General features: G+C 34.2%; 2 protein-coding genes across 2 annotated transcripts; both read left to right on the forward strand.

The window, feature by feature from the left end:
- The first annotated feature begins 8,587 nt into the window (after positions 1-8,587).
- Positions 8,588-11,818, forward strand: LOC131160987 (protein SIEVE ELEMENT OCCLUSION B-like). Its single transcript, XM_058116853.1, has 4 exons — positions 8,588-8,806; positions 9,028-9,123; positions 9,301-9,758; positions 11,698-11,818. Exons 1-4 carry the CDS (start codon positions 8,588-8,590, stop codon positions 11,816-11,818), a joined length of 894 nt encoding a protein of 297 aa, XP_057972836.1.
- Positions 11,819-14,195: 2,377 nt separating this feature from the next.
- On the forward strand, positions 14,196-15,708 carry LOC131159179 (protein SIEVE ELEMENT OCCLUSION B-like). The gene is made up of 2 exons (XM_058113890.1): positions 14,196-14,614; positions 14,871-15,708. Exons 1-2 carry the CDS (start codon positions 14,270-14,272, stop codon positions 15,510-15,512), a joined length of 987 nt encoding a protein of 328 aa, XP_057969873.1. The 5' UTR covers positions 14,196-14,269; the 3' UTR covers positions 15,513-15,708.
- The last annotated feature ends 87 nt before the right edge of the window (positions 15,709-15,795 follow it).

Below are 15,795 nucleotides of genomic sequence, written 5' to 3' on the forward strand. Positions count from 1 at the left end.
TTAAGCTGCGGTATCGAGCATTCATAATTTTTTGTATCGTCTGAGGAATAAGGGGTTTTAAAAATATTTTTATTATATAATTTGTACAATTATAATAATATCATGAAAATCTCATTTTTACTCATATTTTCGAGAAATATGCAACATAAAAAAATTCAACTCATGTAATCTTTACTTATATTTTTGTGAAATATGCAACTTATAAATAAACTCATGCCACACAATTTTCGTGTTAAAAATATTTCCTTCAATAGAAATTAATGATGTAAAATGCTCGAGAGATTTATAATATTTCTTAACTAAAAAATAAATACAAGTATATTAAAGATAAAATTAGTATAATTAAATATGTGTAAAAATAAAATTAGGAGAATTTCATGAAATTAACTAACATAATTGAAATTTACTTATAAATAAACTTGGGTATGAATTTTAAATAAAAATTTAACATAATTAAATTTACTTACTTTTTCTTTTATCTTGTGCTGCGAACACAACGAATATCTCTAAAAAATGATATCGAAAATAGTGGGTGAGTGAGAATTTTAATTATAGTAAAAATTTTCACTCCACCACTAATTCTTTTACTCACTAATCCTCTCTTCCTTTGATTTTTTTTTTTTTTTTGTAAAAAATGAAGGTTGAGAGCTTCCTATTTATAGAAAAATTTTGGGGAAGAAAATTGAATTTGTAAAGGTGTGGGGAAATGAGTGAAATTATAATTTTTTAAAATTAAGGAATGAGCATGGATGAGTTAGGTATGGGATGGGGATCGAGGTCATATGGGAGAAATGAGAGTGCTTGTCGACACTCCCATTTAATTAATTAATTAATTAATTTTTTTAAAAAATTTTTAAAAATAATAATAATAATAATAATAATAATAATAATAATTATTATTATTATTATTATTATTATTATTATTATTGTTATTATTTTTAAGTTATGTTTTATTTTTATTTATTTATTTTTTAAAAAATTAAGTTCGAATTTTGAAAACTCATGTATGCCCCATATGATCTTGTGGGTCCCACACAACTTCAAGACCTAAGTTGATCCTATGTAACTCCAATAGTCCTTATACAGTTTATTGAATCCTACACAATTTCAGGACTCATGTGGACCTCACACGACTTCGGGACTCATGTGGGCCCCACGTGTACAAGCATTGTCTACCTTATTTATCCTGTGAAAATTCATTTTGACCAGACCGACCTCTAGGGAGTGACTGAATTACAATGGTCTTTGAGCACTCACTAAGACAAGATTTTTCTTAGGCATCAAACATGAAATCAAGGATCTTACAAAAAAATATTTCTGTATTAATATTAATTTAATGACCATTTTTATTATTTTATTATTGTTATTATGCTTTAATCTTATATATATTTTTGGGTCATCACATATATAATCTCTTTTTCAGGTAAAATATTTTTTTTGGAAGTGTTCACTTTACAGTCGGCATGTTGCCGAAATTTTGTTAAAAACTTTTTCAAAATATAAGATAATAGATGTTGAAGTATATAACTGTATAAGCACCAAATGAGATAAGTAATGTTCTTGGAACCACAAATAGCATGTATATGTTTGAGTTGGCCGCAGTTGATCACTTGACCACATTCACACGTGTTTTAATAAGTATGGGTGAATATTTTCTCATAATGTTATTGTTAAGTATGCCCCTTCGAAAAATTTTTTGTTATCAACATAAATCTTAAGGTTTCATCTTTCCTGGCCAATGCCTCCGCGAACGAAGCCTTGGGTTGCCTCAAAGCATGGCCACTCGCCACGATGCGTTGCCAAGCGGCAGAGGTTCTAGGACCCACCAAGGGGAGAGTCTTCTTCTAGCGGTCAAGCAGCCCTGAGTGATTACGAACAGATTTCAGATGAGACGAGAGCACCAAGGGTGACTTTTGAGGATGTGCAGTTGCCCTCGGCACGTTCTGCTATGCCACCCATTGAAATGATTTATTTGCAGAAAACAACTAGGTTTCAAGTACAGGTTTTATGGGAAAATGTCTAATTTATAGACGGTGGCTCCTCCTCGCAACAATAAGGTGCTTCTTCTTGTACATTGTGATGTTAGGATCTTAGTTCAATTGATCTTACAAAATGCTTTGTACTTTGTTTTAGAAACTAGTGGAGCCAATAAAGATTAAATGTTGGGGTGTTGTGAACTTCTCAGCTTAATTAATGTGATATCCGAGGTCTTGTGAGAGATCTAATCAAATGTGGAGAAATGAAAGGAATTGTAAGTTTTATTATTATGTTTTCTGCAATATAAGAGACGATGGTATTATGTTATATGAATTGTAGAATTCGCGGGTTGGAATACATGCTTGTGTTGAACACCATCCGCATGATTGATGCAGTATATTGTGAATTGTATGCTCGTAGTGGATTTAGGCTGTTGCATGATTGAAATGATTTATTTGCTGAAAACAATTAGGTTTCAAGTATAGGTTTTATGGGAAAATGTCCAATTTACAGACGGTGGCTCCTCCTTGCAACAATAAGGTGCTTCTTCTTGTACATTGTGATCTTAGGATCTTAGTTCAACTGATCTCACAAAATTCTTTGTGCTTTGTTTTAGAAATTAATGGAGCCAATAAAGATTGAATGTTGGAGTGTTGTGAACTTCTCAACTTGATGTGATATCCGTGGTCTTGTGAGAGATCTAATCAAATGTGGATACGCCGAGTCTCGGGCGAAGGAGTTGGTTCAGCGGATGCATACGATGGAAATGGAGAATCAGCAATTGAAAGACATGGTGTCTAATGTCACAGTGGAGAACCAGAGTTTGAAAGACAAGGTGTCCAATGTTGAAGCCATGCTTGCAGTAATTTTGAACAGGCAATTAAGCACAGTTCGAACAAATAATGCGCCAATCTTGACCAGATGATGCAGGTATGTAAAACGTAATTTGAACTGCGTGCTGGTAGTTCTGTTGCTTGTTTAATTCTATTCATATGCTAAATTGTGAATTGTTGGGAGATACTGGAACTGTGTTGCTTATATTGTTAGGACTTGATTTATATTTTCCGCAATTTCGTATATGCGTAGACGAACTTGAGGTTTTGTACTACTGCTGTTGGCTTAACTAAACCTAGGAGGAACTTTTGTGACTTGCAGGTTTGGGAAATGTTTTATTTATAGACAGCATGGTGCTAAAAAATTGTTAAATTCCAACGCCTTCTTAACCTCCTCCGAAATAAATCTTCCAAACACTATAGCCTACAAGTAATACAGGAGCCTCCCAACTCCTTAATTGAAGATCTAATAACATTAAACTTCCAACTTAAGACCCAATTAGGGAAACGAAGATCAAAAGCATGCATAAAATCTAGTCAGAATAAAGATCATCAGAATAAATTTAAATAGATCATAGTGTTTCAAAGCTTACTTTTTTTTTTTTTTTTTGTGTGTTTTGTACCACTTATAAGGTGCAGTCATTACTGGTTGGATTATTCTTAACTGTTTAGAGTAAACACCCAGGTTTGGAATATATTTCTATGGAAAATGTCTTATTTATAGGGAAAATGCTGCCAAATTTTTATAAAACTTCTATAATTTTGGAAAACATAATCCTATGAACTTTCATGCATATCATTGTCTTTATTTTTAAGTCATAAGGTTGTCTTGAGCACATTGAGCATCTGTATGATGCAAAAATCTTCTGAATTGCATACTTTTGTGACTTGCAGGTTTGGGAAATATTCTATTTACAGACAGTATGCTGTTGAAAATTTGTTAAATTTCTCCCAAAATAATCAAAGACATATACCATATTTGTGAGAATGATTATAGTGTGGTGAATGTTAAAACATTTTTGAAAGGATGAGTGAAGTTCAAATGAATTTTAAACTTCATCTCTAAATTTACTTTTACATATGTTAAGTGAAAATTCTATCAATAAAGGACTCATTTGTATTTGATTATTATAGTTGTTTTTGAGTCCTAAAGAAGCCATGTAAACCATTATCAACATCACATTCTATTTTTTCATAGACCTATAGTCTGATATAGATTGTTTGTGGGATGCATAAACACATTACATTATTTAATGCTGATTATATGTAGATCTTGTGCACTCATATAATTCATTAATTACTGGTTCGATTATGTGAACAGTTTAATGTAAACACCCAGGTTTCGAACATATCTCTATGAAAAATGTCCTATTTACAGGGAAAATGTTGCCAAAATTACTTAAAACTGATAAAACTTAGCTATTTAACATAGTATTATTTTTGGAATGGTTCCCAAACTTCTAAAATCGAAATTCTGCTCTGGTTAGGTGGTAGAGAATCTCCCCAAGATCATCATGGTAGCTTTTGATCGTCGAACCAGGGAGAAATGTGGCCAGAAATCTAAAGAGAAGTGAGAGAAACTGAAAACTAGTGTGGTGTGTGTGTATGTGAGAGAGAGAGAGAGAGAGAGAGAGAGAGAGAGAGAGAGAGAGAGAGAGAGAGAGAGAGAGAGAGAGAGAGAATTGGCTGATTTTTTCGTCAAAAATCTGATTTTTGCCCTTATATAGATGGCTGACCATGTGGCCTCATTGACGAGACATGTTGACTTATCGACGAGGTGAAGAAGGCAGTTCGTTGATGAAAGTAAAGAATTCGTCAACGAATTAATGGGTCTGAAATACACCCTCTTGGTATCTCTTTGTCGACGAGATATTGAGACTTGTCAACGACCCATATAAGGAAGTTCGTCGACGATGTCAGGGCATTCGTTGACGAGCCCTGCTTTACCTCCTCTGAATTTTCCTTTCCCTCTTCTATTTAATGACTATTATTTTCCACGTCTTTGCCGAAAATTTGGAATTTCAGGGTAACCCATCATATCCTATTTGTCCTAGATATAATAAAAAGCATTCGGGGGAATGCCAAAGTGGATCAAATACATGTTTCTAGTGTGGTAGACCTAGCCATGTTGCACGACACTGCCTTGGCTCGACGAATAATGCATCCCCACCTAATCAATATTAGGGAGGGAATTAGACACCCCGAGGCAACTACCAAAGGAACACCGCCCAGGCGTGAGTTTATTCTCTTATTCCCGGAGATGCAGAAAATGTGGGAGACATGGTGACAAGTGATATCTTATTGTTTTCAAATAAAGGTATGGTGTTATTTGATTCAGGAGCAACACACTCTTTCATATCTTTGGGGTATATTAAATGGTGTGGGGGTAGAAATTTAGTTATTAGACGCCGAATTATCTTTAATCACACTAACAATAACAGTAGTAGTATGTAGAAAAGTGATTAGAGATTATCTAGAGAATAACTGTTACTTCCAATGAAGGAAAACCGTCGACGGATTGATGAAACCGTCGATGATTTTTTTAGGGTTGTTTTTGAAATTTAAACTGAGAAGATCAATAGGTTGGGGATATGGAGGCAAATCTTCCACGGATTGATACATTGGTATTTGAGGGATTCTCTAATACCTCTATCTGTATAGGGGTTAGTATAAATATAATGTTGTAACCCTAATTTTGCAAATTTCAGCTACCACTTGCTCCTGTGGACGTAGGCATTCTGCCGAACTACGTTAAATCTTTTGGTATGTCTTTTATTGCTTTCATTATATGTGTGTTTCCGTATTGTTCATCGTGATTGTTACATTGCATTGCACGATCGTTTTTGCGCTACATTGCACAATACAAAGAAAATATGTTTTATTCCTTAAACAAAATTCTTAATCCAAACAAAATTTAAGGAATTAACATGTGGATTGACTGGTTTGTTTGGGAAAGAAAGGCTGAAAACGCTGTCTTAGGGCATTCCTCCTCCATAATCACACTAAATAGCATGATGAATATTATAATTTTATCAAGCTAATAATTAAATTAATAATATAAAAGTTAGCCATATATGCACAAACAAGAAGGCCCTAACATATGTTGGTGTGTAAAAATAAACTGAAACTGAATGAGTAGCATCAAATTTTTGTTTTTTATTTATGCACATTTCTTTTATCCAATTTGTATGTATTTGGAACTTGAAAGTATTAAGAAAAAGAATGGAAAATATGAAAGATTTCACTTTTTTCATTTTTAGTTATTAAGAAAAATAAAAAATAAAAAAACACCAAATCAATGATTTTTTTTTTGATATTACACATAACTAATATTCAATTTTTCTTAGTATTTAATAACATTGGAATATTTTTAAAAAAAAATTTTTTTTAATAACATTTGACATTGAGAGAAAATATATTAAAAAATGGAATTCCTTCTTAATTAAGAGAGAAATCATAAGACCAGAGTTCATTTCCAAGAAAAATGCTCAGAACAACTGCATTCTCTTTTAGTACATCTATATATATATTTTAAAGAAATGGTAAATTTATTAAAGGAGCGACAAATAAGAAACTTTCAATCCTCTTGAATGAAACATCTATGACCCTGTGTTGTGCACATCATATGATTTTATAAATAGGTTTTAAATTCATTTATTACACAATAAGATTAATTTTTCTTTTCAACATAAAAAAATTCCAACTCCATATTTTCTACATCACGCTATTGAAATCACTTTAGATAAGTGTTGTTGAAAATATCACCCTTATATTTTAAACATTTTAGATTTATCCTGTAGAAAAATAAATACAATTGTATATAACTCAAAAACAACGCATGTACCATTATGCTCAATCCAAGTTTAACACACAACATTACAACCAATTAAAAAAATTTAATTCTAAATTTACAAAGGAAAAATATATGAAGACTTAGATATTTTAAACATAGCATGAGGTAACTATTTCCAATGATATTGGATTCTTGATGGTACCCTTTCTTGAAAAAAGTCTAGCTTAGTTATAAAATTTTTTTTGCCAGTTATCTTATCGATTTCCAAATCTCAATCACCAGAGAAATTATATATGAGACCTATCTCTCTATATTATTAACATGTCTGTTTTTTAGATGCAAAGCATACGAAAATAAATCCTACATTTGTTCGCATCATCAGACACATGAAAAATTGGAGCGATTGTCACATATTTTAATTTAGAAAACAGGCATATAAACACCATGTAGGGTTAGGTCGTGTTTATAATTAATTTCTCCCATCGCACCATTCAAAAAGAAGAATGTGTCTTGAATTACCTTACATGCATAAAAATTTCAGCTGAATATATTGGATAAAATCAAAATCATCTAAATATTAAGATCAATTGTATTTTGTAGCATCTTCATAACACATTGCCTTAAGTTCTTGACTTTTGTGTAGCTTTTATCCATTATAATTTTAATTTTTACCCATTAATCTTTTTGTAGAGCAAGCATTACTTTTTTCACAAGCTAGCCAGCCAGCCATTGTGTAAAACGATGAATGTGAACAGGGAATCCGACAAGCTGGTAGAACTGCTAGCTTTAATCTACTTGGATGCTGGATTTGGCAACATGGAAATAAATAAAACATAATGTTTTATTCTATATGTTTCCTACATGCATCCTTTTGTTTTGTCCCTTTGCTCTTTTTGACCTGAAAAAGAGAAGGAATAATGAATCCAGAGAACCATACTATGGAGTGAGAACTCAAATCGATTTCATATATAGCAGTCCATGATCTTCCCAACGCTGTTTTTAATATTCTATATATATATATTATATATATATATATATATATATATTTTATATACTTTTAGTTTACAAAATGTAATCAACCTCATGCCATGTACAAATTGTTTGCACCAGAAGAGTCTATGGTCGGTTTGATACATATGGGTGAGCACCAATTTGACCCAAAAGCTTAATTATAATTTTTGAACTACATTCCTAACAGATAAAGTATTATATGCATGCGTCTTCTTAATAAAGTACAAAGAAAATCACTGTTGATAAAATATTTAGCATGCTAGAATGAAGTACATTAACATCGTGTTTAGAAGCATGAATTTTGAACCTTAAATTTGGATTTGAATAAATTTGTATACAATTTTATATTGTATCTTATCCAAATTTGATATAAATTCAAATCAAATGATTTGGATAAAAGTGAAAATGATGCATATAAATATAAAAAAATTGTAATGATGAATTACATTTCATTTTTACAAACCAAACAAATTAATCAATCATCAAGAGTGGCACAGAGAGATGACTTAAATTATTGTATAAAGCCAACTGCATAAATAGTTAGTATGGAATGAGTGTGTTTGAAGTAGCTAAACCCTTAACTTTAATGTCGAAAAGGGAGAGACAAAAAATAAAAAATTAAAAAACAAAAGCTTACGGTGTTTGATTTTTGTATCAAATTTCCTGAGAAAAGAAAAAGCTGAAACAAGATTACAAACGTACCATCCAAGATTGCCAGCTAAATAATATATATAATTATATAAATATATATATAAGGCAGTCTCTGTTCTCACTTCTCACTACTTCAAAACAAGACGACGTCGAGGAAGGAACCCAGGGCTTTCATCCTTGTTTTCGAGCTCGAAATTGACGACGTTTTGACCTTCTTCTTCTACTGGGGGTGCATCTATATATATATATATATATATATATATATATATATATATATATATATTGTCGTTCACTGAAGTGAAAAGTATACAGTAAAGTAAATATGTCGACAAATCAGGGATTGTACGTCCAAAACAGTGGGTGTTTCTCCTCGTCATCGTCGGTGAAGTGGGAGGAAGAGGACGCCATTTTGGGGAGAGAGGTGTTGGCCACCCATGCAGCTCTCACCCCTTCCACTAATGTGATCAAGAGTGTTGATGTCAAGTCCATCCTCCGCACTGTCAAGTCCATCGTCTACAGCTCCTCCTCCTTCATCTCCACTGTACGACCCCTCTCTCTCTCTCTCTCTCTCTCTCTCTCACACACACACACACACACACACACACACACGCACACGAATCCAGACTAAGGCGCCAAACAGGTAGAGCAGACCCATGCGAGATTCACAGACAAGAGAATTTAATGTATATGTTCTATGTACTTAATATTTTCTTGTAGAACACACGTATACAGGCTTGTCACGTTAACAGTTTAATTATATAGGAGGAGCATGTTTCAAGGGAAGATGCCTATTGTGGTGGTTGTTATGGCCGCCTCAATGAAGATGTGTTGGATGCCATTCAAAAGGTCACTTGTGAGGTAATCCTCTCAAACTAACTTCATATTGAAATAACTCAACACTTTAAGAAAAATTAAGAGAAGGATGTTGAGAAAAGAATTCAAAATATATCAAATTTGTAAAAAAAATTAGTTCTAGATATTGTCAGCCGATAATCAATTGTAGTTTTTGGTTTAACTAATTTATTTGTTATATAGATGTGTTGCAACGCTCCGGTGGGGGCAACCACCATGGCGATACTGAAGCTGCTGTCCAACTTCGAGTGGGAAGCGAAACTGGCCATCCCACTGGCAGCCTTCGCCGTCAAGTACGGCGAATTCTTGATGGTAAACGGCCCACATCCGTTGCTTCCGAAGCCGGAGTATGCCTACTGGCACTGCCCGCCAGCGAACGCACTGGCCCAATCGGTGGATCTGCTGAGGCGCTGGGCGCTGCCGGATCTGTTAGAGATAGGCTCCGTGAAAAAGATGTTCGCCGGACTGATCGGGGGCGTGGTGGAGGTGACTACCCAGATGGTGAAGTTCAACGAGCTCAAACAGCACTACGTCGCAGTGCAGGAAATGTGTAGTGCGTCGGCGTCGGCGTCTGTCCACGATCTGCCCCTCCACATTTACCGGTTCATCAACGGCGTCGCTTTCTGCACTAGCATTTTGAGGTCCGTTTTTGGCTTTTGTTAGGCTTTCTTTATTGAGCAATGCTATTTTTTTACATGGGGTCCACCTTTCGTTTAAATACGTCAGATTTAACATAATTTTACTACATTAAATTTAATCTGTAGCTGTCACTAAACTGTCATTGCTAATTAATAGTCAACATTTTAAACCGTCACTGAAAGGTTTTTTTTTTTTTTTTTTTCTTGGTGGTGAAAGAAGAAGTGAGCTGGGGTTTAATGTTTAATTTTTTTTCTTTTAATTATATATATAATTTAAAATATTTATTATGTATATATTTTAATATATTTATATGTATTGTATATAACATTATAAATAAATATGTATATTAATTCAGTCCAGATAATCTTTGGTTCGGGATCAATACAAACCAAAATCCAATTGATAATCGAAATCTGTAAAAAATCTGAACCGGAACCAAACCAAAAAAATCGAATAACTGAATTTTCAGCTTGATTCGATTCGTGTTTCAAATATTTTTGAATAGCCTCAAACAATCCTATTTCATCTCATCTTCTGAGGTAGTGTGTAATGTGGATCCAAACTAATGACACTAAGGATTTTATTTTCTATTAAACTTTTTAAAACTATGGGGGTGGGCCTTGGCTGAGAAGGCCCTCTTAAGTGTTTGGAATGATCCTAAAATATAAATACGGATTTTTAGAATTAATATATTATTAATGAAATTAAGTAAAAATAATTAAAATTGTGACGTTCGTGACGTGCGAGTGTTCTTGCCAAACATGGGATTAGGGTGGTGGAGTTGTTGGTAATAATTTTAATCCATAAATCTAACATCCCAAGATCATCATGTTATTTAATTAAGAAAACTAAACACGGAATAAATACCTAAATCCATACTAAATGTAGAATAAATATATGGATCCATAGACGTGTCTGATTTGATTGTCCAACAGCCTTTAGCGAAGAGTTTTAATCTTCCACAGTCAAATTCTTAAGTGCCTTACTCGTGTTCTTCTTTTTAGATGGGGAAAAGAAAGAACGTGAAAACTATTTCTGATTTGATTTGGGGACCATGATCCTATTATTTTTTTTTCTATATATACAAAGTTAAGTTTAGAAGTCCATCAATTCTAAATTAACTTAGTAATGAACTTCTATACATTACAAAGTTTATATCTAATAGATGTTAAAATAGTCTAATAAAATAATTATTCTTAAATATGTGAGCCCACAATAGGAAATTAAAATTTCCTAACAAGATTAACTCCATGCGTGCACTGAGTGTGGGGTTTGAATACTATTGAGATAAAAAGTTTGAAGATGCCCATATAATGAAATTGAATTGAATTTATTTGTCACTATTTCATTAAAATTTTAATAGTTGGTATTGAGGTGACAAAAAATATAATAAAAAATAACTAAAAAGAAATTGTGTGATGATAGTTTGAGGTCAACTTAATGTTTGTTTCAGTTCTGTCTTGTTTTTTTCTTTTAAAAAATTTACTGCAACACTGGAGCACCAAATTTGAGCTTATAGAAACTTTGTTACATAAATTATGCTGATATAATATTCTTCAATAATTAATTGGATAAAAGATATTCACCGTACTTGAGGTTTGGCAAAAAGACAAAGACTTTCCCTGTGATTTCAAAAATTTCATGGACTTTCTTTAAGGTTTGTAAAAAAAATGACACAAACCTACTCCAAGGTTTCAAAAATGTCATTAATTCCTTTGAGATTTGTCAAAAAGACACAACTCTCCCTTAAAAAAATTATCTTTTTGTAAAATGTAAGGCAATGTTGGTGTATTTTTAACAAACCTTAGGGAAGGTTTCAGGGAAGGTTTTTGAAATTTTTGATACCTCGGAAGACGCCATAATCTTTTTGTCAAACCTCAAAAGAGGTTAGTGTCTTTTACCCTAATTAATAATTTAAAAATGACCCATTTCCTTTAACAGCTCTAGAATACAGCCAGTGCAAGTTACAGAGTTTCAAACCTTGGCCGTCGACATTGAAAGGAGGAGAAGGAATTTTGAATATCAACTTTTACTTTCTCATCAGCGTAATGGTGAGTCTTAACTTCAATTCTTTGCATTCACTAAAAATTATCTTGTGAATTCTCTCTCTCTCTCTCTCTCTCTCTCTCTCTCTCTCTCTCTCTCTCTCTCCATATTATCATTAACTTATTTGTTATATCTCTAACATTTAGATTTTAACATGTTAGAAATGAATTATTATAATTAAGATGATAGACCAAAAAGTTTAAGTAAAATGATTTTTAATTAAATTAAATTTTGAATAAAGATATTTGAAGATGAAAAAATTGAACATAAAAGATAAAGAGTCTTTTTTTGTTTTGTTTAAACACCCCAAATTTATTGATTGCTCTCGCTTATGGCGGAGAAAAACCGTGGTTACAAACATATCACAAGGGATATACAAAGAAACTAGCAAAACCATCCCATGCCACAGAACCAACACAAGCCTAATGAAACCCGAACCAATATCCAACTAAATCAAACTAAACAAGACCATATGAATCAAAGCAAAACAAACACAATAAAACTTAAGGAAAATATAGGAGAACCAACTGATGACATTAAACAAAACCGAAGGTTTGGAATACTCATCTTATTCATACGAATTAGACCTCTCATTTTACTCCACAACACATCACCTACAAAATATTTCCTTGTGTTGCCTCCCTTGTCTTGACGAGCCAAATAATCTACCACCCGATTAACTTATCTAAATTGGTGCTTTATAGAGAACTGAAAGCCTTGTAGCTCCTCCTCTAACAATTACCAAAAGTCCCATAAGTACTAGGAAGAACAAATCTTAGATGTGAGCCAACCCACCACCAATTCCGAGTCACTTTCAATACAAATATTCTAATATCTCAACTCTTTATAGAGCTGAACACTACTAGTAAGAGCCTGCAACTCCGCTCCATTATTAGTACTTGACTCAAATTTTTCAGAAAGAGTGGCCTTAATATTACCTGTAGGAGGCTTTTCCCAGACTACTTTTTGAGGAGTTATAACCTTCAAAGTTTTCATTTTCACTTAGAACTCTTCCAATAAATTCTTATCAATAGAAGGCAGAGAACCCTTCACGCCTTCTACAATTTTAGTGAGCCAAGACCTCACCGATAACCAAACTGCATTTCCTAACTCATGCCTATCTTCTATGCGAGCTTTACAACGTTTGAGCCAAAGGCTCCAAGAAATCATAGTAGGTAACAAACCAATGATTGTACCTTTTTGGGATGATTTTTTGGTACATCTAAACCTTCTACTAATTTTTACGCTCTAAGGTTCATCCTCAAAGTTTAGGATTCCCAAGACAGACGTTGCTCTCTTCCAAACCATACTTGCAATGGAGCCCATACTCAGAACATGATTGAGAGATTCCTCCTTTTTATCCATGCAGCAGTAGCAATAAGAGACCATATCAACTCCCAGTTTCCTCACTCTCTCATCTACAAGAAGACATTGGAACATAACTTTCCACATACACATCGATACTTTCTTAGGTAGAAGTTTATGCTAGACCCACTCCATCCACGGGTACTGATCCCTTTTAATTATTATCACTTCCCATGTCGAGGCAGTTGAAAAATTTCTATCTATGGATGGCTTCCAAATAAACACATCAGGCCTCGATTTGTTCTTTATAGACGACAACAAAATCTCATCCGTTTTGGGGACCCCTACCAAATCTTTCAGTATATCAGTATCCCAATTCTCTGACTCTCAGCAATCTTGAATCTTAAACTTAGGATATTGGACCATGCGAGAACACTCCGCAAGGGGACCACTACTCAACCACTTATCAAACCAAAAAGAAGTTTTTCCTTCTTTAACCTTCACATAAACATTCTCATAGACTTTTGGAAAGATCTTCAAGATTGTCTTCCAAAATCGATAGTGCTTAGGAGTATAATTGATAGAACTCATGTGACCTGATTTAACATATTTAGCCTTAAAGAAATGGGTCCAAAGATTATCTAACGTCATCAGTCTCCAAGCAAACTTCATGTGAAAAGATCTTTGAACATTTACTATTCAATCAATAGCAATATATATATATATAAAATAAAAATAAGTGTTAACGTAGAATAATCCTTTTTCTACATATGAATAAAGTGTAATTTTTTTTTTAATAATTACATCATCAAATATATTGCAGCTCGTCAAATCTTCACAAACACCTTTACAACATCCCATACTACAATTACTACAAATGTGATAGATATGTTGATATGCTCTATGGTCAATCAACCACCACTCCGTGACTGCTGTTCTGGAGAATGGGTAAGTGGTCGTTCTTAATTATATGATTTCAATCTAATCGCCACTTTAATCTTTAATTGTATCCTTTATTTGGTTATTGATTTCCATATGTAGTAACAGTATATATATTAAGCAGGTTAACATTGAAGTACTGAGGGGAAAGAAAGTGTTCTTGTTCATATCCAATCTTAACATCTTTGATGAAGAGTTAGAAATTTTGAGAGAGAAGTTTGAAATGTTGCATAAAAGAGAAGGTGGGTTTTGTGTAATGGTGTGGCTTCCCATCACAACAGTGGACCTAATTAAAGACACAACATTTAATAATAAGAGAATGAAGATGATAGGGTACACAGTGCGCCACCCTTTACTGCCTGATGCTTGGGGTAGCAATGAGGAGGCCACTTTGGTGGCAGTGGACCAAGAAGGGAAGGTAATGTGCCCTAATGCCCTACACACGTTTCGAATTTGGGGCTGTAAGGCACTGCAATTCAGTGGATTTAAGGAGAGAGAGCTGTGGCGGGAAGAGAAGTGGGGCATTCGACTTTTGTTAGATACTGTTGATTCCTTCACATTGAATGAGGTATGTATGAGTATATGCTTCACATTGAATGAAGTATGTATGAATATAAGTGTGTTTTATATTATAGAATTTAATATTTTGAAAATTCATCTTAAATAATGTCTCAATTAGACACATGAGTGAGTCTCGCAACCTTGTACCCATTAAAATATCACCCGAGATGTTGGTTGATTATTTTGCGTTTGCAAATGCCATTTCGTTTTACAACCTTGAACTTTTTTCCTCTAATGAATCAATCCATTTCCTCCTTTATCAGAGAAGGAGCGATGACTTGATTTGTCTATACGGAGGTGTGAAGGAGGAATGGCTTCGAGACTTCCAAAGAGAAGCAACCAAACTCATGAACCAAAGGGATATGATCTATGTGGGAAAATCCAACTCCACCAAGGAACAAATCTCAACCCTCTTAACCCACTGCAACACCATAGACACGTGGAGGCATTACAAGACCGTCCGCCACTTCTGGGCTCGCCTCACCAGCATCCTCCATGTGGGCCACCAGCTGGTGCATGTGGGTGAGAATGACGTTGTTTTGAATGAAGCTAAGAGCCTTTTGGCCCTCGATGGCCATAGGGAGGGATGGGCCCTGTTTGGCACTGTGGGAGGGTCGGAGATGGTGGCAGCGGCCGGAGAGTCGATTCTCCCAGCGCTGAAGAGGTGTGCGGAGAGGCAGGTAGTCGAGACAAGCGGAAGGAGCATGATTCTGGTGGCGTTGAAGGAGTGTATTGGCAGTAGTAACAACGTGGGTATTATGTGGCCACAGGCGGCAAACCATTGTTGCTGTATGGCGATGGCGAGGGACTTTGATTGCAAGTACTCGAAGAACCCAATGGGCACTCAGTGCAGCCAAACAATGGCTCCACACACAATGTCCCGATGCTGCTGCAGGCACCCTTGAGTAATTAATTTTCGGGCTACTTCATGTTTTTCAAAACATATTTTGCTACTTCAGATTGTCTTTTCTGCTTTGAGGTCAATATTTTATGACTGAATTAAGTTGTTGGTTCAAGTTTAAAAGAAGGGAGGTTGATCCTTCTAATGGCACTCCTTTAAGTTGAGGCAAGTTGATCTCAAAAATATTTTTCAAGTAAAAAGAGTGTAATCATCCACAAATTTTTTTTCAAAAGCATCAAATGTCACTATTGAATGTTCTATTTGCGTATCTGTTATTTTGGGTCTCC

Source organism: Malania oleifera, chromosome 7, assembly GCF_029873635.1.
Source record: "Malania oleifera isolate guangnan ecotype guangnan chromosome 7, ASM2987363v1, whole genome shotgun sequence".
Lineage (NCBI taxonomy): Eukaryota > Viridiplantae > Streptophyta > Magnoliopsida > Santalales > Ximeniaceae > Malania > Malania oleifera.